We start from the raw sequence: 20,520 nt of genomic DNA on the forward strand, positions 1-20,520 counted from the left end.
ATTATTTGCCCCACAACGTTGCCAATGGCTTCCGGCAAAAATTCTCCAGGATATAACAGAGTCTCAAGCGAGAATATTAGATAGTAATTCTAATATTTCTCCGAGAACTCTATAGGAAACAATTGGAAACGAAGGCCGTATTTCTCTTATTTGAAAGGACGAAAATTGAAGTTAGAAATTGTAAATATGACCAAAATGGTTGAATATATAATGAGAAAAGAACACACATTTTTCGCGGCCCAAAAGGTATTAATTCTCACATACCTTTGCATTGTTCGAAACAGTTTTTTTTTTTGTTTTAAAAATTGCAACTTTTCGTGTCTAATAACTGATAGTTCAAACATATCTCTTCATGTTCGAAACTATACGTTCAATCACACCTTTTCATGTTTGAATCGGTAGTTATTTTTTGAACAGGCACAAATACTCTAAAGGTTGTACGAGTGTTTTAGAAAATAACTACCAATTGAATAGACACGACCTTTCAAAGGTTGTAAGAGTGTTTTAGAAAATAACCGCCAATTGAATGGACACAACCTTTGTGTCCTTTCATCAATTGAACAAATAAAATAACTGTCAAGTGGGACAAGACACCTCTTCGTTTGTTTTACAAACAAACTACCAACAGGTCATACCAGAACAAGATCGGTAAGCCCTTATAAAGGGAGCCTAAAACCCACCATAGTTTGCCATGATTGTTCTGCGTGTAGTTCTTGAGAAAAAAAAGTAGAGCAAACCAATCATGGTGATGAAAGTTTATGGAACCGTCTCATCCACCCCGGTGATCCGGGTCTTGATCGCCCTTTACGAGAAGGACCTCGAGTTCGAGTTCATCTCCGTCGATATGCGAACAGGCGAGCAAAAGATAATTTACCGAAAATGGTCTCTCTTCCTTATGGAGATATTAGGGTTTCGAGTCATAAGTGGGCAATTTCCTTTACTTCACCGGGGCGATTCGCCGATATTTTTGCATGGTTAAACATGCCAGTCCTTCTTAAATTGTAATGCGGACTCGAAACCTTAATTAAGCCAGAATTTCGGGGCATGTCTTAGACGGCGCTACGGAAACCATGCAGCTCGAATAAATTAGATCTCGGAGATTAGTACAAGCGACGCGAGATAATGACATTGGGGCACAAAGGAGTCATTTCAATTTTGCAGCTAAACGTACAGAGAGCCCAATGAGATTCACTTTGGATTGTTTGTGATTGTGATGCGTGCGTGAGAGAGAGAGAGAGAGAGAGACGTAAGGTTTTAGGTGGACGAGATTAGTTAAATTTCATTTTCTTCTCTAGAATCCAATGAGTTTATCGTAGCCACGCACGCCACCAATCGATTGGGAGATGTCCATTGGTTCTTGTAATCATAGGACCATAGGTTCCTAATTGAGTACCGGAAAAAATTGAACAAAAAATCCTAAACCTATTATACTTTTACCAATTCAGTCCTAAACCTTTTGATTTTGTCAATTGAATCATAAATCTTTTCACGTCTTGTTAATTGAGTTCAGCGAATTTTCACCGGTAATCAACGACATGACAATCCACTTTGGTAATCTTACCAAGTGTGAGTTCTAACTTTTGAAACTCATTTTTGAAGAGAGAATCGGGATCGAATTTGGACTAACTTTCAATCGTGATCTCACGAAGAACGTTAGGATCCAATCTCGGTACCATCCTAAAACTAGTGGCCCGGGTCCGACCACGGGTTGTGTGTGGTATAGTGCTAAAGCAATTAATCGTGCACAATAATTAAGAAGCAATCACCGCTTCAAAAATGTGCATAATTAAACAAACAATCCCAAACACCAATCTGCAAAACAAAGGGTTAGCTAAACACTCCTCCCCTTATAACTCCCAATCTGCAAAATCATTTAACACATGGTTAGGGACTTACCTGGAGTTCAATTGCCAAACAAAAATGTAATTTTTCATGAAATTTTTTTGGCCTAAGTCCACATAAATTTTAAAATTTCGAAATTTTCAAGATGAACAATTAAGTCACTTTATTCTTTCGAAAAATTAAGTAAAAGTCCCCGATGGAGTCGCCAAGCTGTCGCGACCTAAAAATTCAAAAAAATTTCCAGGCTAATGGATTATCGGGTTAATTATTTAACTAACCTAACTCGGACTCTCCCAAGTCCATATCAAATCGCAACTTAAGGTTCAATTGATTAACATGCAATATATTTTAATTTTGGAGCCGCCACTAATCATTCATGGTAGGTCGATTAGAAACCTAAATAAAATAGCGGGAGAACTATTTTATTCCTACGAACCAGAGATTAAGAGTTCGGGGACTTGATTACCCAGCATTGCTCAACGCCCTTTCAGTACCATTTTATTTCATGAAAAATCATTTGAGAAGGCAACATTAATTGATTTTAACCTAAGTCCCTAACAAAGGTTATCATGCGGGTGCATAATCAATTAATGAACATCCGTAAGTCAATATAATCAAGGGAGCATGCGCCACACAAAATTATTTTTTTATTTTCGATTTTTATATGAATGCATGAAAGACTATACTATATATGATGCAATGTCGTGATGCAAATGCAAGACTAAGTTAAATGACGTGCAAAAGATGAAATGCAAATGAAAATTAACTCCGTGACGTATGAATTAATTAAAATTTTAAATATGCAATTTTAAACTAATGTAACAAGATATGCTTATAGTTTAATTAAATTGATTACTTGATGTTGGAATCAATTAAATTGACCTAAGGATACAATTCTACATGGAATGCAAACTAACATGCAATCTATATGACATGGCAAGAAATAATGACGTGGCATGGATGACGTGGCAAGGATGAATGATTTTTTTTTATATTTTCGGATGAATTAATTTCCTAAAATAGAACTATGCCAAAACAATATTTATCTTGCATATTTTAGAGTTCAAATTGACCTAAACCCTAATATATTAAGATAGATTATTTTAGGCATAAAATTCTATTTAAACATGCAATTTCTATTCTAGTATGCAATCTAACCTAAATAAAAAAATTAGATATGCAATATCTACATGATGTTATTTTTTAAAAGATGCAATTTTCAGATATGCAAAGTGAATGAATGCAATTTTTTAGAATTTTTGAGATCGGATCATGCGACGGGTATATTCTAAAAAAATATGACAATCAAGCAATTCAAATCAAATGATGAAAGTGAATATGCCAATCAATATCAAACAAGAAAGTAGATATATCAATCAAGTTTTGGAATATTTCGCGAATATTTGAGTCAATCTTTAATTAGTAATCCTACGATTAACGATTGAACCCAAATCCTTGCCTAATCGAGTATTCCATCAATAATCTTAAAGATGGACGTTTTCGATCGTTCGACAAGTTGCGAATTAGGAAAGAAAATTTTCCTAATCAACCTGTATTTTGAAAAAATATCCACTTTTATGCAATTTATTCAAGATGTGCAATATACGCTGAGATATGCAAATATTTTCAAACAAGCAAGTGGATATACCAAAGTTCAAGATAGGAAATTTACCGGTAATTGCAAAATTCAATTTCCTAATTTGAACTTTTGTTCCTAAAATTTGCAGCTCCTGTTGCTTGAGAAACGGACCCGGCTAGCTAAGAACTTGCGGCAAGCCTATGAGCTCAATCAAACAGGAATTTGCAGCAATGAACTTGGACGTTAACCAGCGTAAATAGCGAGGAGTTTGACGCTCCGAAAGTGTGATAAACCGCCCTAATTGTGAGCCAAAATCTGCACTGATTAGTCGCAAATAATCACTAAAATAAGGCTGTTTTTATCACCGAACAGGAGCAGATCTGAACACTAATTTGCAGCGAACTAACTCCCAGTACAGCAGGGAACTCGGCACTGATTATCAACCAGAAAAATGCCCAAATAGAGGCTCGAAAGTTGGCTGAAAAGCCAACCAATCTCCTGGACAGCGGCTACTTCAACGGTAAGGTTGGGTCGGCACAAGCAAAAGCGAGCAACGGCGGCAACTCGAACTCAAGAGCGGACATCAATGTCGGGGGATGAGCAGCGACGTCTGGGACTGCTGGTGGTGTCGTTGGGATTGAGGAATAGCGACGTCGGCTTCAGGTGGATAGGCGACGGAAAGTGAGATGGCGTATGGGAGCTCCACCGGACAAGACCACCGTCCTTCAAGCTTTTCCGCTCATGTGTTATCTAGAGCTTGTGAGGAGGAATTTTTTTTTTGAATTTTCTGACTAAGTCCGCCCCCTCTGAATGTGACAACCCCCTTCTTTTATAGGCACGAGAAGATTCGGCTCCAAGACAAAAATTGAATCTCCACGGACGATTCCCTTCTAATTCCTTGACCGTGCAGTATAATCCCTCTTTTGAAATATAGACTTACCTCTTTAAAACAAAAGGAATATACTATTTAAAACAAAAATTTTACAGATTATATTCTCATTTAGCCCCCCATATTTGATGCAGTCAATCCGTATACATATGCAAATGCAATGCATGATATAAAAACTGAATTAATTATTTTTAGCATGAACTAAAGTTTAATTCCTATTTTTATGCAAAATAAATGGCTAAAAAGATAGTCAAAATTTAGGTGTCAACGGATGGCTGACATTCACTTCAGTAATTTTAAGTCGAAATTGGTCGGATGAACTATTCTTTTCAAAAAAGAGAAAAGAAAAGAAAAATCATCCTCGGACCAAGTCTAATCATGAATTTTGTTCATATGGACATAATTATACTATATTTATGACTTTTTTTATAATCCTCCTTATTGGCATTACAATGATAGAATCGAGGAAAGGACGGTGAGCTCTCAAAGGTAACACGTACAATGCGTGAATCGTGTTGAACTAAGTAAAATTAGTTACACCCGATTTTAAATTTCCCACGACCTGATTTGTACGAAAGAGGGGAATGGGTCGGTGCGCGACTCGTGTGCGGGCGGTCGGAAGTGGGAGGTATCGCGCTGACACATATAAATAATTTTATAACGAATGAATCGTCGTTCACTTGCGCATCTGGTGTGGTGGTTTCATATTCCCCTCCCACGGTACTGTCCGGGGTTCGATTCCCCGGATGCGCTGGCCAATTTTCATGGCGGGCATTTCGTCGGAAACTCCGATCGAACTCTTCCTTTTTCCTTCGCCTTGGAAGAGATTTTTTCAGAATCTTGACGGTCAGCACTGCCTTTTCGCTTTCTCTGCAAGATTCCCTCGAATGAAATCGCATGCGTCGCCGAGTTCATGACACCTCCATTTGCCCAACTTCAGACCCCGATCGGCCACATCCTCCACGTCCTGACCGCTCGCTGCGCTGGCCCCAACCACGTCCGCCAAGTCCAGGCCCGCCTCGTCGTCCTAGACCTCAGCTCCAACACCACCCTCGCGTCGCGCTTCATCAACGTCTGCCACTCCCTCGGCCTCTCGCACCTGGCTCTGCGCTTCTTCGCCCACCTCCCGAGACCCCATGTCTTCATCTGCAACACTCTCATCCGAGCCTTCTCTCTCGCCCGCACCCCTCACGTTCCTTTCTCGGTGTATGCCCACATGCGCAAGAACTCCATCCATCCCAATAATTTCACCTTCCCTTTCCTCCTCAAGTCCCTGGCCGACTCTGGGGAGTTCAGACAGGGGCTCTGCGTGCATACCCACGTTGTCAAAATTGGCCATCTTGAGGATATCTTCGTCCGGAATTCGCTGCTTAATCTTTACGCGTCCGGAGGTGGTGACATGGCGCTTTGCCGCCAGATGTTCGACGAAATGCCCCACAGAGACGTCGTGTCGTGGACCGTCCTCATCACTGGGTATAGGAAGGTTAGGAGGTTCGGTGATGTCTTGATGGCGTTCGAGCAGATGTTGCTGTCCAAGTTAGACCCGAATCGGGTCACGATAGTGAATGTGTGGGCCGCTTGTTCGAGTGTTCGCGAGGCCGGAATGGGCATGTGGGTGCATGATTTTGTGAGGAGACGATGTTGGGAATTGGATGTGACTTTGGGGACTGCTTTAGTCAATATGTACATGAGATGTGGGAGAGTTGATGAGGGATTGAAAGCTTTCCATAGCTTAAAGGAGAAGAGTGCTTTGACTTGGAATATGGTGATTAAAGGGCTAGCTCTCACTAAAAATGGTGATGGGGCAGTGAGTTGGTTTTATAAAATGCAACGAGAAGGGGTTAAGGTGGACGAAGAAACTTTGGTTGCAGTGCTTTCTGCTTGTAGTCAATCAGGATTGATAGAGAAGGGTAGAGAAATTTTCAGTGCGCTGCTTAATGGAGAGTTTGGAATTTCTGCGGGCATCAAGCATTATGAATGTGTGATTGACCTCCTAGTGCGTGGAGGGTGTCAAGATGATGCTTTGGAGTTGATCAGGCAAATGCCTCATGAGCCAACCAAAACCATGTGTAGAGCAATTTTAGCAGGCTCTACAGCTCATGGAAAGTTAAACTTGAGCGAACTTTCACCAAGGAAGCTCATTGAGTTGGAGCCGGAAAATGGCGCTCACTATGTCTTGCTTTCTGATTTGTACACTGAAATGGGAAGATGGAGTGACGTTGAGAAAGCGAGGGGTTTGATGAAAGCGAGGGGTCTTCAAAAGGACTTGGATCGAAGATTTCTAGAACGTAGGCTTCAGGATAGTTTCCCTGAATCCCACAGTTCTTCTGACCGAGCTAGTGGAAGAGAGGATGACATGATCTCTTCATCAATAGTCTCTGTTGGATAACTGTGTGGGGGCACACCAGTCAAGGTGATTTTCGAGGCTCGGTATATTTACTATGAGTAACCGGCGACACCCCTTTTTATGTTCTGCCTGAGATGAAGTTGATGGGGCCATTCAACAATGCAGATCCCATAGAGCTGGACTTCTTGAGGGAAGCGGCCAAATAAAAGCTGCATTCTATAATGCAGTGCTTATGACAGTTCATGAACTCAACTTATTGCTTAGCCCTTCATTAAACACCCACCGACATCAGGACTACAAGATGAACGCAAGCTCTGATCCCGATACTGAAACTGATTTCTTCCCGATGATTCCTGATTTTGGAAGAGCTTGAAGTTCAGATAAGAAGATGATTGCCAGGGTTTGTCTTACTGTAATTGTGACATTGTACATTCATCTGTCCAGCATTTTGTTTGGTTTGGGCTCGGCTTTTATGGTGCTTGCTGGGTATCACTTATCCAAATATTTATCTGAACATCAGCTTGTATTTATATGCTGGTAGTAGCATGAAGATATGGCATCGTCTCATCATAATGAAGCCAATGGAAACCGGGTAGGACATAGCAAATGGGGTTTGGATACTTGAAACAGAAAGTACAACGAGAGACTATTGTCCACTTGGTAATTAGAGCCAGTTCATTTCACTGGCCAAGGAACACAAAAGACAGAAGATGATTGGTGTTAAGGTAAACGTGTGTCGTTGTTAATGAAACAGAGTCCGGCATCAGATAACTTACATGTTGTAAAACCAATTGTTTTAGTATGTCTAGTTGGTTCATTACTCAGTAGCACAAGTTTTTAAGCGCAATAAAATCTGATTAGGTATGTTCTTTTTTCAAATTAGTTATGGTAACCGACTCAAGTTTCTGGGCGTGGACTTAGCTTCTCTCTCACTGATTTTCTATCAAAGTTGGCTGCTCAAAAAGGATTTGGAGGCCCAAAAAGGTGGCCAAGTCAACAAATGTTTGGAAAAAGAAATATGTTACTTGTTTGAAGTTTAAAATGTACATATTCTATGTATACCATACAAAAGTCATGAATAAAACCCTAGATTAGTTGAAGCATTGGAATTAGCAAAGTACAATCAGATTGGTCTCTAGGGATGTCGGAATAGTGGGCTTTGAGGTTGTAAAAAAGAGGCTCCATTCGAAATAAGATGTAGGATTTGAAGTAAAATCACACGGGTCATTTTGATGAGTCTCGATAGTGCACGTTTAGATTATGAAATTTCATTTCTTAAGAACTTCTAAAAACGAAGGGAAAAAATGTGAAAAAAAAAACTTGGCTAAGCAGCTAAGCTCAGTCTAGGCTGGATTAAATCTAGACAGTACAGTCGGGGCCATAATATTTTGTTTGTCATTGAGCCCAAGCTTGCAAATGGAGCAGAGAAAAACAGGTTCAAACTATCGAGCTAGGCCGACAAGTTCCTCAAAACTCGAAAGGCCTGGTCCATGTTCACTTATTGATGGACATCCAATATGTACCGTGTTTAATGGAAAATTCTAAATAAGGACAAATAAGGGTCGAAGTAAACATTATTTCAAATAAGAATATAACATAACAAATATTCTCAAAAAGGGTTGGCCTCAAGGGCATTTTTGTCATTTGCTTTTTTTTTTCCTTTTTTGTCTTGTTTTTTCCTTTTCTTTTTTTAAATTAAAAAAGTTAAAAGTTAAAAAAAGAAAAATAATATTGGGGGAGAGGCAGCAATTCCGCTTGTGACCGTTGCCTTGGTGAGGGACGAGGGCCTACTGGCTCTCGCTGGAACCGAGGTGAGGGTCAGCCCTTGCCTAGATCTGGGAGAGGGTCGCGGCCCTCTCCAGATTTCGGTGAGGGCTTACTGGCCTTCGCCTTTGATCGGCGTGGTTGCCAGCCATCGCCGACGCTTCAACAGTGGTGGGGCAGCAGCCACAGGCAAGACGGGTGCCTGCATTTTTGTTTTTTGCGCCATTTGAAAAAAAACAGAGAGAGGTTTGAGTTTGGTGAAGAACTAAACTTGAAAAAGTGAGGATGAAGCTCAAGCGAGAGGTTGAAGACGAAGTGACGAGGGAGACGAACGTGAAAAGGTGCGGTTTTTGCCCACTGTTTGTACTCTTCCAGGGACAAGATTGGTTCGCAAATGCCATAATAGGGAAAGACAGAGACAAAATGCCCACTTTTATCCTTTTTTTTTTTTCGGAAAAGACAGAATAGGGAAAACCAAAGACAAAAAAGATATAAAAAAATGCAAATGACAAAAATGCCCTTCAGGCCATAATCCTTTTTTGAGACTACATGGTCACTCGAGGCCCTTGTTTGGAATAAGGTTCACTTTAGGGCATTATTTAAGAAAATAAAAGCACTTCATGTTCTTATTTAAAATAATGTCCATTTCGGATTCTTATTTGAAAAAAATGAGAGCAGTTTAGGTCTTTATTTGAAATATTACTGTGTTTAATGTATATCTCAAGGACATAACCTCGTACGTAACTGTATTTATTAGGCAAGGATGGATTGACATAGAAAAGAAATAATATGCGAGAGAGAGAAATCTGAAATTTATGTAGTTGACATATACCTAAGGGAAAATATCCAATAAAAGTATGAAGTAGAACTCTTTTCTCAAATGAAGGTCCGTAGTAAGCCTTGTTTTAAATAATGACTTAAAATTATCAGCTTAGTCTCAAATGACGACCATAGTTAGCATGTGTCTCTCGCATCTTAGTTTCCAAGCCACAATCAAGGGCATTTTCATTGAGGGACATTTTTTTTTTCCTTCTTTTCTCTGGCATCTTCTGTTTTTCTTCTTCCATCCGCAAATGCCCTGGTCCAAGCAGCTCTAAGGCGTAACTTCTGAACCAAACATCAGCGGCAAGGGCTCCGATGGTGGCACTGGCCTTCGGCGCATGGCGGTGATGTTTAAGCAACTTCGACGGCGATGTAGCGACTGTATCTAGTGCGGACCAGCTCAAACCGTCTCCTACGCATCAAATTTCCCACAGCGTCTTGACGACCACAAGATCTGGCGACTATTACGAGTATCTCGCAGGCATTACTAGATTGATCACGCGATACGTATTTGGTGCAATTGGATGTGTTTTCACTTACCCCGCGTAATTCTCGGATTTGGGGAAGTTCTCCGTGTAGGCGTGATTCGTTGAGTTTTTTCTACCATCTTCTTTGTTTAGACTAGAGACCCTTATGTCGGAATCTTTTTCTTTATCTCGTGGTCAATAAGACATTAGAGCATGGACTAGAATGATTGGGAAAAATTATCAAAAAAGTATTAAACCTATTGTAATTGTGTCAATTCAATCCTAAACTTTTTTCTTTTTCCGATTCAGTTCTAAACCTTTTGCAATTATGCCAATTTAGTCCTTCGGGCGAATTTTGGCAGGTCGACGCTGATGTGGACGCCAGCTAGCTGATGAACTAATATTTTAATTATTTTTTTTAATTTTTTCTTTTCTTATTTTATTCTTTTTTCTTCCCTTCCCCTCCGCTATTCTTCGGCTTTGACTTCCCTGCTATTCTGCTTCTACACCAGTTCAACGAAGAAGAAGAACGGAACCAGTAGGCCACCCACCACGCCACCGTCTACAACCACAACCTATCGTCTCTGCCTTCGCATCGCCCTTGCACCTCCTCGCCACAGCCATCGTTGCGCCTCCGCCATGGTTCTACGTGTCGAGGGCCACCGCGCCAATCCACATCACATACGACTGCATGTTCGTCGGATCTCGATGAGGCTCTCGCCAGCCTCGCCCGGCTTGACCTAGCGAGGCCGGCGAGAGCCTCGCCAATCGTTCTCTGACGACCGGCTGGAGCTAAAACTGGGAAGGGAAAGGGGAGGGGAGGAAAACAAAAAAAGGAAAAAAATCATTAAAATTCACAAAAATTATTAAAAATATTGGGTCGCAAGCCGCCCGGTGTTCACGTCAACGCCGACAAGCCAAAATTCATCGGATTGACTGAAGTGGTATAATTACAAAAAATTTAGGACTAAATCGCTAAAAAAAAAAAAATTTACGATTGAATTAGCAAGATTGCAATAGATTTAGGACTTTTTGGGTAATTTTCCCGAATGATTGTCACTTATGAGTCGCCGTAGGTTATTATCAATGAAATGGAATTCATCGTTGATGCCAGCGACCTGCTGGAAGGAGAAGATACGTTAGCCGAACAACGTGACGCACGTCTCCTGTCCAACACTCTCCTGCTCAGCTTGACCGACCGCCGACACCGACGTCCCACCACTCACCAACCACATGGATACGCGGTCCACCAGTGACAATATTAAAAACCTCACCTGTCGAAGTTAGCTATGGAAAAAATAAATAAATAAAATGACAATGGCGAATTGCAATCACCCTTAGTGAATGCGATCTCAATTGATTTGACCATTGCTATTCTGGATTCCATCGGAAACATATGAAGCAGCAGCTTCTTATCAAACGGATTTTCTAGGCCATAGACAGAAGAGATGCTTGTATTTGAATCTTTGGTTGGAGCTTCGAGCTTAGCCTCTGTCAACTTTTGAGCTATGGATTCAATCTCAAGTTTTTTTTTTTTTTTGGGGGGGGGGAGGAGAGGATCATTGTTAAGGTTTTTTCACTTCGATTTCTCTCCTTGGTTTCTCTTGACATGGCCCGTCGTCTCTTCCTTCTATGGATTTTGATTTCTTGCAGTTTTTACTAGTGAAATTTTTTTAGTCTTTTGTTCTTCCTCTATGACATGTTCTTATATCTTGCATCCTTGTAATAGAAATTGCAAACATAAGAAGAGGGAGGAAAGTGGCCATTGGACTTAAATTTACGGGGAGAAACTTGTCCCGTCAGTCCTAAACCTACTGTATGAATGCGAATTTGAACTTAAATTTTTCAATTTTGTTAATTGAATCATAAAGCTTTGTATGAAAGTCCAATGCAGTTATTCCGATCAATTGTCGTGAGAAAATCGCTGATGCGACCCAACATCACGCAAGATTATTTGATCAGATTATTGAACCGTCTATTTTATGGTACTTTAACAAAATGAAACTGGGTAAAAGCTTTTGCGATTGGTGGGAAAGTGGCTATGAGACTGTGGGCACTCCCACTCCCACTCCCACTCCCATGGAGATGATGAAAGGACAGGGCTTCATCAGTAGAAACAGTTCTAGCACATGCGACAATTAATACACTTTTCACCTGATCCAACGAATCTTTATTGCTCCCAATAGACAATCACAGAAGTCCAACCTCATCATCTCCAAAGTTGAGGATTGAAGATTGACCAACGACAGAATCAACAACAAAGGACAAGTACGAACTCACATAGAAGAGAGGGTTAAAAAGGGTCTCGTGTTCTTTTCTTGCCACCCAACACCAGATAATTTAAGCTCAGACCCTTTGCTTCATTGCTGGTTCCTCATGGCAAGGACCTTGGCCCAAGCTGGCCGAGCTGAGATACTGGCCGCCCAAGCGCTCACCTTGGGGTGGGCGTCGAACAGCTTCTTCACAGGAGTCCCCATCAGGGTGGCAATGGCCGGAAGGTGGTGGAGGTCGGCCAGGGTGAAGCAGTCGCCGCCCAAGTACTTGGACTGGCTCAGCCGCGCCTCGTAGACGTCGAGGACCTTGGCGAGCTTGGCCTCGCTCTCCTCCACTACAGCAGCGTCCACGGCCATGCCGAACTTCGGGTTGTACACGAGCTCCCGCCGCAGCTTCCACGCCAAGGGTTCAAACTGGTGGGCCTCGGCCTCCATCCACACGCCCACCGTCGCCATGGGCTTGCCCTCGCAGACGAGCGGAGTGCCCTTGTCCGCGCATACACGAGCAATGTACTGAGTAATTGCCCTTGATTCTGCCATCACAAAGAGCATTATCAAAATACGAATATATTTCGCATAGTTGTTTCTCGTTCAGTTGACTGACTGAACGCTCAAAGATTGACTAAACACTTGATCTTTCATCAGTGTCACGCAAGACAATCTGTTATTGATAGAATGACTCACCGAATAACTTCAAGTCTCCGTCCTCAAAGGCCGGGACTTGACCGAAAGGCTGCACGGAGAGATCGAGAAACGTTAGATCCGAAAGACGAAAGAGGGTTCTATCGAAAGAAAGAACACGTTGAGACCCCAGACCAGAAAATAGTTAGGAATATTATTGCGCAGGTGGTGGGCAGGGAGGGAGACTTACGTTGAGGGCGAGGAAATGCTCCTCCTTGTGCTCGCCGGCTCGCAAGTTGACGGGGACGAACGTGAACTCGAGGTCCTTCTCGTAGAGGGCAGCGAAGACCCTCATCGTCGCGGAGGACAAGACGGTTCCATAAACTTTCATCACCTTGATTGCTTTGCTCTGCTTTCTTATCTCTGTTTCTCTCAACAACTAAACGCGGAACAATCATGGCGAATGATGGTGGGTTCTGGGCTCCTTTTATAAGGGCTTCCCGATCTTGTTCTGAAATGATCTAATTAATTTATTGTGCACGTTAAATGCACAGCATGTCCTAAAATACGATCGAATTTTAAAATATTAAAAAATATAATTGAATCTTAAAATTTATTTTAGTATAATCAAATCTCTCCATTAATTCCATTCAATTTGACTAACGAAAAAGATTAATGTGATTTTTTTTTTTATGACCTTACATATGGGCACCGCATCAGAGATTTTTTAAATTCAGAAGACACTAGTTCACCCAGCCTTTGTCGCTTGGGCGTGATGGCCCATTGGTCGTAACGGTTGGGATGCACCGCCGAAGACTCGGGGGAGGCGGCAGCGGGGCTACGGCAAGCTTCGGAGGCTCAGCACCGGCGGCAGCATGGGGAGCAACATGTTGAGTTTCTACATCAACTATGCTCGAGGCCCCTAGATCGATGGTGCTCGTCATGAACATCTACTTCATCGACTTTGTCAGTCTTTCCACGTCTTTGGCAAGCTCTACCGCTACAAATCCAGCCCTGGCACTTGAACTCCAAATCACAATCAAGCAATCTTAAAAAAAAAAAAATGATCGTAATTCCAAATGAAAAAATTATCCAAAAAATCCTAAACCTATTGCACTTTGGCCACTTCAAGATAAATCTTTCAATTTTGCCAATTGAGTCCTAAATCTTTTCACATTTTTCCAATTGAGTTGATCCAACCTATTTTAGTTGGAAATCGACGATGTGGATGCTGATAGTCCCATGTAGGACTGCCGACACCAACATCAATAATTGTTTTAAATGATTTTTTAATGTTTTTTCCTACCAAGTTTTGCGAGGACAACCCTCGCCGACCACCGGGCGAGGGCCGCAAAGCTCTCGACGCTTTTGGGCGACAATCTCGACACTCACCCGGATTTGGCGAGGGTCGACCTTCCCCTGTGACGAGCGAGGGTTGGCCGGTGACCCTGGCCGGGATTGGAAGTCAAAAAGAAAAAGAAGGAACAAAAATTTTTTTTTAAAAAAATTCATAATTTTTTATTATTAAAAGTTATAAAAACTGTTCACCTTAGAATCAACCATGTTGTGTAAGACGGTGAGTATCCACATTGGTAATTTCCGGCTAAAATTGGCCGGACGGACTCAATTAACAAAACGTGAAAATATTTAGGATTCAATTGACAAAATTAAAAGATTTACAACTGAATTGACCAAAGTATAATATGTTTAGTATTTTTGGGACAGTTTTTCCCAATTTGGAATTTGATCGTCATGTTTGGCGTGACAGATGATGATGGTGACTAGTGCTCTTGTTAACTGTAAGACACAACCTGATTTGGTATGTTATATGCTAGAACGCCCGACACTCTCCGGGAGCTTCCATATCGTGTTGAATACTCTCCAATACTTTGATGCTTTTTGACATGCGATCGACACATGGTCGGCGCTCTAGATATGTAAGTCCAGTATCCCAATACATCATTTCGGCACACATGGGGTCAATTTTAAGCATTTTCAATAAATTAGGGATAAAAATATATATACATAAGTCATATATCTAGCCACTCCAAAATTAATATATCCAGCCAAAAAAAAAAAAAAAAAGAAGCAAATCCTTAATAGAAGAATAAGATAAACTTACCGCTAATATTTTTATGTATACTTGATAATATGAAAATATACATTAATATGCAATGTGCCAGATTTCTTTATTTTTTGAGAAATGATGTATCGGCATGTTGTATCGCTTCTCGGTGTCAATGCTACTTAGGTTATATGTTGTCTCATGTAAAACTTGTCGTAGAATTATGTCGTTTCGGGTTTTTCTTAGTGTAATCAAATGATGTGGCTCAGTTGCCCTTTCCTTCAAAAAGTTTAATCAATTGTGAGTAGGCAAAGTGCACGGTTGACTATCTATTGGTCCGTGGGATCGTTCACACCATGGATAGAAATAACCTAAACAGTCATATAGTGTCTTTAAACTAAGGGTACGTCACCAACAAGTCGATTCAAAAACATTGTGTGAAGCACAGGTCGACGACGCAGGAATCGAAGCTTCGATGATTCACCCTAGGCGCGGGATGTTATTATATGACCCTACATGACGGTAGCCATCCGAATATGACGTGGAGTCTACATTCCCCACCATTACCCTCCTAAGTTGAGAAAAAATATTTTTTCTTCCCTTCATCCCAAGGAATACCCTCGAATTTTACGTCTCGGAATTTAGACGAGGCGGTTCAAAGACTTTACTTAGGTCAAAGAGGAAGAAGATGAAGAAGGCATAAATTCTTTTAGTCATTTTTGCCCTTTATTTCTTTTTATTCTAATCTTGCGTGACCTATTTTAAAAGAGCAATAAAATAGCCACATCAGTATTTTCTGTTAATTAAATTAGACGGTATTAATAAATTAAAAATTTTAGGACTCGATTGTATTTTCACTACAAATTTTAAGACTTCGATGTATTTTAAAAATCGGTGGTTCTTGGTTCCACTTGGGGCTAGCATTATTAGTGACAACAATTGCTACGGCTATCGTCAATGTTGCTAACCCGAATTGGAACAGGGAATCTGACCGGCACCAGTTACGGGCCGGTCCGATTTCGGGCAATTTGGGTGATTCCAATTCCTTTAAACACCTCTAACGATTTACATGGCATGGATGACATAGCCTAGGCCGCGAGCGCGAAATTTCTAAATATGGATTTGGGCGCTACTACGGATTTGACCGTATGACACCGACGACGGTCATGATGAGTGTCGGCGTCGCTCACGAGCCTAGCTAGTCCACTGGTGGCCCAGGCACGGCGACGCGATCATAGAACAACACGAGCGTAGAGTAGCTCCCAACACGAGCGTAATACAATTTTAGCAACTTAAACTCGACCCATATTACCTAAATATTTAACCATTTTAAGCTCTTCATAAGAATATGTTATTTTGATAGATGTTATATTAAAAAAATTAACTAAATAAATTTTGTTAGTAAATAAAATAAAAAATATAAAAAAAAAACTTAAAGATTAAAATGCACATTAAGAACTAGAAAAGGATGCATGTGTTGTGACAAAGCATATGAGGATATTATTGGAAAAATTCCAAACTTATTGTACTTGTGCAGTTGTGCCAATTCAATCATAAAATTTTTAATTTTGCTAATTTTATCATAAATCAATTGATCATTTGCCAATTTAGTCATTCCTACTATTTATGACCGAAAATTATGACATGGACATCGGGCATCTCACATGGCATGGCCACTAATATGGATAATCTTTATAAAACATCTAAACCATGAATTATTTATATGTTCTATTTTTCTTCTCTCTTTTTTTTTCTTTTTAGTTCGCCCGATGGCCGAGGAGGATCATCGGCCCTCACACATTGCGATAAAATTCAAGAATTAATTTGAACATGTACTAAAAATTCAGCAACTATATTGATTAAATTAAAATTTCAGAAATCATACCGCACATTTGATTGAAATTCAAAACTATTCAAGTCGTTTTTCTAAGAAGTGAAAATAGTGGTAAATTATTGAACTTGGGGACTACCCTGACACGGCCGGTTCGGTGGAACCGCCGGTTCCGGTTCGAGAACCAGCCGTGTAAGTTCCGGTTCCGATTCCGAACCGGAACCGGCGGTTCCGGACCGGTTCCCGGGCCGGTTCTGGTTCCACTTCGGAACCGCCGGTTTATTCCGATTCCTTTTTTAATATTAATTTTTAAAATAATAAATAATAAAATAAACATAATAAATTATAAATTATAAAATACAATTAAATTGTCGAGGCTTGTTCTTTACAAGAAGCCGGCCAGGCACGGCAACGCGATCATAGAACAACACGAGCGTAGAGTAGCTCCCAACTAGTGACGCCGCTAGTCCATGACCGGTGACGCAAGTGCAGAGCGATGCCCCATGGCTCTCTCCCCCTCTCGCCGCCATGATCTCGTCTTCACCGTCAATTGTCGAGGCTTGTTCTTTACAAGAAGCCGGCCTAGACGCGGTGTCCGCGACTCCACTAGCAACGACGACTGTGGATGGGAGAGGAGGAGGAGGAGGAGGAAGAGATATGGGCATTTTGCCAATGAAGGAGGAGGAGATAAAGATGTAAGCACCTTTTCAATTGTCCATTTACTTGAATCACTGAATGTTTTCTTGAAGAGAGAGAATTCGTCCATGAGTAGTGCATCACTTCGGATGCTTTTCGCCTTTTTCTGCAAAATCGACCGTAACTCTTTCACTATTCATCGGATTAACTTTACAAGATAAGATAAGAAGATGCCAATATGATATATAAGGACATTAGAAGTGTCAAAAATCTCATATGTTACTCAATTTAGTACCAAAAGTTTTTGCCGGTTCACTTAAGTGTCAAATTAGAGAAAAATGATCACTTAAGCTCTTCTCGCGACAAATTCCGACAAAAAATATTACATGACTTTTATAACAAAATGTGTAATCTTACATGATATTTTTATATTAAAAACAAGTCCACATGGACTTTCTAAATGACGTCGCACGCACGAATTTTGGAGAGCATGGGTCGATCGAGCAATCTTATCCCCTTCTCTCTCTCCCCTCCAATTTCCACCTCTATCTCCCCTCTCCTCCGCTAGGCGCCTCATCAGATTATCACCACCTATGACGACGGCGTTGCTTGCGCGACTCAAGCTTAGGCTCATGTGCTCCGCCGCTGCCGTCACCGCGCCGGCGACCATGGAGTCGGACACGTCGATTCGGACCACGAAGCACTCGATGCTTCTCGAGAGGCTGAGGCCGAGGCACTTAAAGGACGCTCCAAAGCCACAGCAGGGTAGAACCCGAGAAAGCAAAAGCAAGAGTGAAATGATAAGGGTAGTGAGCGAGATGGCGATTGAATTCCCCACTGAGATTCAATGCTTGGGGATTCCTATCGTTTTAGACGGGGAAGAGTGGTTTGGGGGAATCTAATTAGGGTTTCGAATTATGGGAAAAACATGTAGACGAAGTCGTTCGGGAGATACGAACTGGCTGGACATGCCCGTGAGCCACGTCAGTCGGGAGAAATTAATAAAAGGATTAATATCACAAAAAATTCTAAATCGGTACATATGTGATTATCTATATCGAATTATTTTTTTTTTACCACAAAAAATCTCAAAGTTGTACAACTATGACAAATTTACCCCAAGCTATTTTTTTTACCATAAAAAACCCCAGACTGGTACACGTGACATATTTACTCGAAACTAGTAAATTTATGACTAATTTGCCCTCCGTTAATTTTTTGTTAAATTTTACTATCAAATTGTTAAGTTTGATGACACATGGCAATTGACCGGTGTACCAATTTGAGATTTTTACCCTTATTTATCACAGATGTATTAGTTTGAGATATTTCAAGGTATTAGCCCGATTTAATGAAAACCGACGAAGGATAAGTTTGTCACATGTGTTGGTGGTAAAAAAAAAATAGTTTGGGATAAATTTATCACAAATATACCAGTTTAGGATTTTTTGAGGTCAAGAATTAGTTTGGAATAAATTTATCACATACGTACCATTTTAAAATTTATTGTGGTAAAAAAAGTTTGAGGTAAATATATCATAAGTGTACCAATTTGAGATTTTTTATGATAAAAAATAATTTATAATAAATTTATCACATGTGTACTAATTTAAAGTTTATCGTGGTATTAATCATTAATAAAATATGGTCACGTCGGGTGTTCGACAATCCCAATCAAAGTTGACATTTAAATGATCGTTTTTTTAAATAGTGTCACCTAAGGTAATCCAATAAAAAAATTTTGCACCAAAATGAAACGCCTTTTGAAACTTTCGATACTTCCACCTTCTTTATCCCTAAATATGAATACTGGAAAATACCTGAGAAGTACCAATTATTTGACTCATGTAAATTGTCAGTCGTATTGCCGGATGAAATACAAATGGAACTTCACACCAAATGCGCGCACCCGCTGGATCAAAATGAGCTGACCTAAAAGATAAGACAATCATTACTCTAATGAATCTAAAAAGATAAAGACATTAGAAACATCACACTTTCTTTATCAGTCAAAGTCTTTATTGCTCACCATAGACAATAATCACTAGACATCAGCCTCATCATCGTCTCAAACTTTGATGATTGAAGACAATCCTCCAAAGTTCATCCAAACGAAGGACGGGATGAACTAGAAAAAAACTATTACAAAGAAGGTCTATTGTTATTGCCGCCAACACCAGACAACTTGGACTAGAACCTTTGATTCACTGCTGGTTCCTCATGGCAAGAACCTTGGCCCAAGCAGGCCGGGCCATGATGTCGGCCGCCCAAGCGCTCACCTTGGGGCGAGCATCGAACAGCTTCTTCAATGGTGTTCCCATCAGGTTAGTCATGGTCGGGAGGTGGTGGAGGTCAGCCAGGGTGAAGTAGTCGCAGCCCAAGTACTTGGACTGGCTCAGCCGGGCCTCGTAGACGTCGAGGACCTTGGCGAGCTTGGGCTCGTTCTCCTCCACTACAGCAGCGTCCGTGGCCATGCCGAACTTCGGCTTGTACACGAGCTCCCACTGCAGCTTCGACGCCAAGGGGTCAAACTGGTGGGCCTCGACCTCCATCCACACGCCCACCGTTGCCATGGGTTTGCCCTCATAGACGAGCGGAGTGCCCTTGCCCGCGTAAACATGAGCAATGTACTGAGTAATTGCCCTCGATTCTGCCACCACAGAGAGCATAACCAAAACATGAGTATATTGGCATGGTTGTTTCTCGTTCAGTTGACTGGTTGAACACTCAAAAAGTTTAACTAAACACCGTTTCTTTCATCGTGGTCACACAATCTATCCGCGATCGTATCAGCAAGTTTGACTAACTACTTTCATCTTTCGTCGTGATCACCCAAGATTATCTGTCGTTAATAGAACGACATACCGAATAGCTTCACATCTCCGTCCTCAAAGGCCGGGACTTGACCAAAAGGCTGCACAGACAGATCGAGAAACGTCAGATCCGAGAGAGACGAAGGAGGGTTTCTTGAGAGACCACGCTGAGACACCAAGGCCAGAAAAAAAGTTCGGAATACGGTCGAACAGGTGGTGGGCAGGGAGGGAGACTCACGTTGATGGCGAGAAAGTGCTCCTTCTTGTGCTCGCCGGCTCGCATGTCGACGGGGACTAACTCGAACTCGAGGTCCTTCTCGTAGAGGGCAGCGAAGACCCTCATCGCCGCGGTGGAGAAGACGGCTCCATAAACTTTCATCACCATGATTGCTTTGCTCTGCTTTCTTTCTTCTTCTTTTCTGTTTTTTTTTTTTTTTTTTTGCTTCTCTCAAGAACTAAACGCAGGACAATTGTGGCGAACGATGGTGGGATTCGGGCTTACTTTATAAGCGCTTAGCGATCTTGTTCTGGAATGATCTTATCAATTTATGGTGTAAATTTGATATGAGAT

General features: G+C 41.2%; 3 protein-coding genes and 1 long non-coding RNA gene across 6 annotated transcripts in view; 2 read left to right on the forward strand and 2 right to left on the reverse strand.

The window, feature by feature from the left end:
• Positions 1-20,354, reverse strand: part of LOC115750254 (glutathione S-transferase-like) — a 29,710-nt gene extending 9,356 nt beyond the window's left edge. Inside the window, exons 1-5 of the mRNA XM_030687477.2 lie at positions 20,332-20,354; positions 12,855-12,998; positions 12,668-12,716; positions 11,987-12,516; positions 10,968-10,979 (exon numbers count right to left, since the gene is read on the reverse strand). Of these exons, the coding sequence (XP_030543337.2) occupies positions 12,071-12,516; positions 12,668-12,716; positions 12,855-12,998; positions 20,332-20,334 (642 nt within the window). The 5' untranslated portion in view covers positions 20,335-20,354 and the 3' untranslated portion in view covers positions 10,968-10,979; positions 11,987-12,070. The remainder of the gene's footprint in view (positions 1-10,967; positions 10,980-11,986; positions 12,517-12,667; positions 12,717-12,854; positions 12,999-20,331) is intronic.
• LOC115750251 (glutathione S-transferase-like) overlaps positions 1-20,520 on the reverse strand; it is a 29,876-nt gene extending 9,356 nt beyond the window's left edge. The window contains exons 1-8 of one of the 3 annotated variants that reach the window (XR_007197448.1): positions 20,483-20,520; positions 20,393-20,445; positions 20,188-20,360; positions 20,002-20,050; positions 19,286-19,786; positions 17,247-17,256; positions 11,987-11,998; positions 10,968-10,979 (exon numbers count right to left, since the gene is read on the reverse strand). Coding sequence is in view for 2 of the 3 variants with exons in the window: in XM_048274338.1 (XP_048130295.1) it covers positions 19,341-19,786; positions 20,002-20,050; positions 20,188-20,334 (642 nt within the window). In the remaining variant the exon portion in view is untranslated. Of the gene's footprint in view, positions 1-10,967; positions 10,980-11,986; positions 11,999-12,125; positions 12,141-17,246; positions 17,257-19,120; positions 19,787-20,001; positions 20,051-20,187; positions 20,361-20,392; positions 20,446-20,482 lie in introns of those variants that run through there. The other 2 variants (XM_048274338.1, XM_048274335.1) reach the window with 2 other exon arrangements.
• On the forward strand, positions 1,203-19,445 carry LOC125313810. The gene is made up of 2 exons (XR_007197457.1): positions 1,203-1,246; positions 19,287-19,445. It is a non-coding gene; the product is annotated as an uncharacterized LOC125313810 (long non-coding RNA).
• LOC115750243 (pentatricopeptide repeat-containing protein At5g43790-like) lies at positions 5,203-7,187 on the forward strand. The gene is made up of 2 exons (XM_048274331.1): positions 5,203-6,723; positions 6,823-7,187. Exon 1 carries the CDS (start codon positions 5,224-5,226, stop codon positions 6,697-6,699), a length of 1,476 nt encoding a protein of 491 aa, XP_048130288.1. The 5' UTR covers positions 5,203-5,223; the 3' UTR covers positions 6,700-6,723; positions 6,823-7,187.

This window comes from Rhodamnia argentea, chromosome 1, assembly GCF_020921035.1.
Source record: "Rhodamnia argentea isolate NSW1041297 chromosome 1, ASM2092103v1, whole genome shotgun sequence".
NCBI lineage: Eukaryota > Viridiplantae > Streptophyta > Magnoliopsida > Myrtales > Myrtaceae > Rhodamnia > Rhodamnia argentea.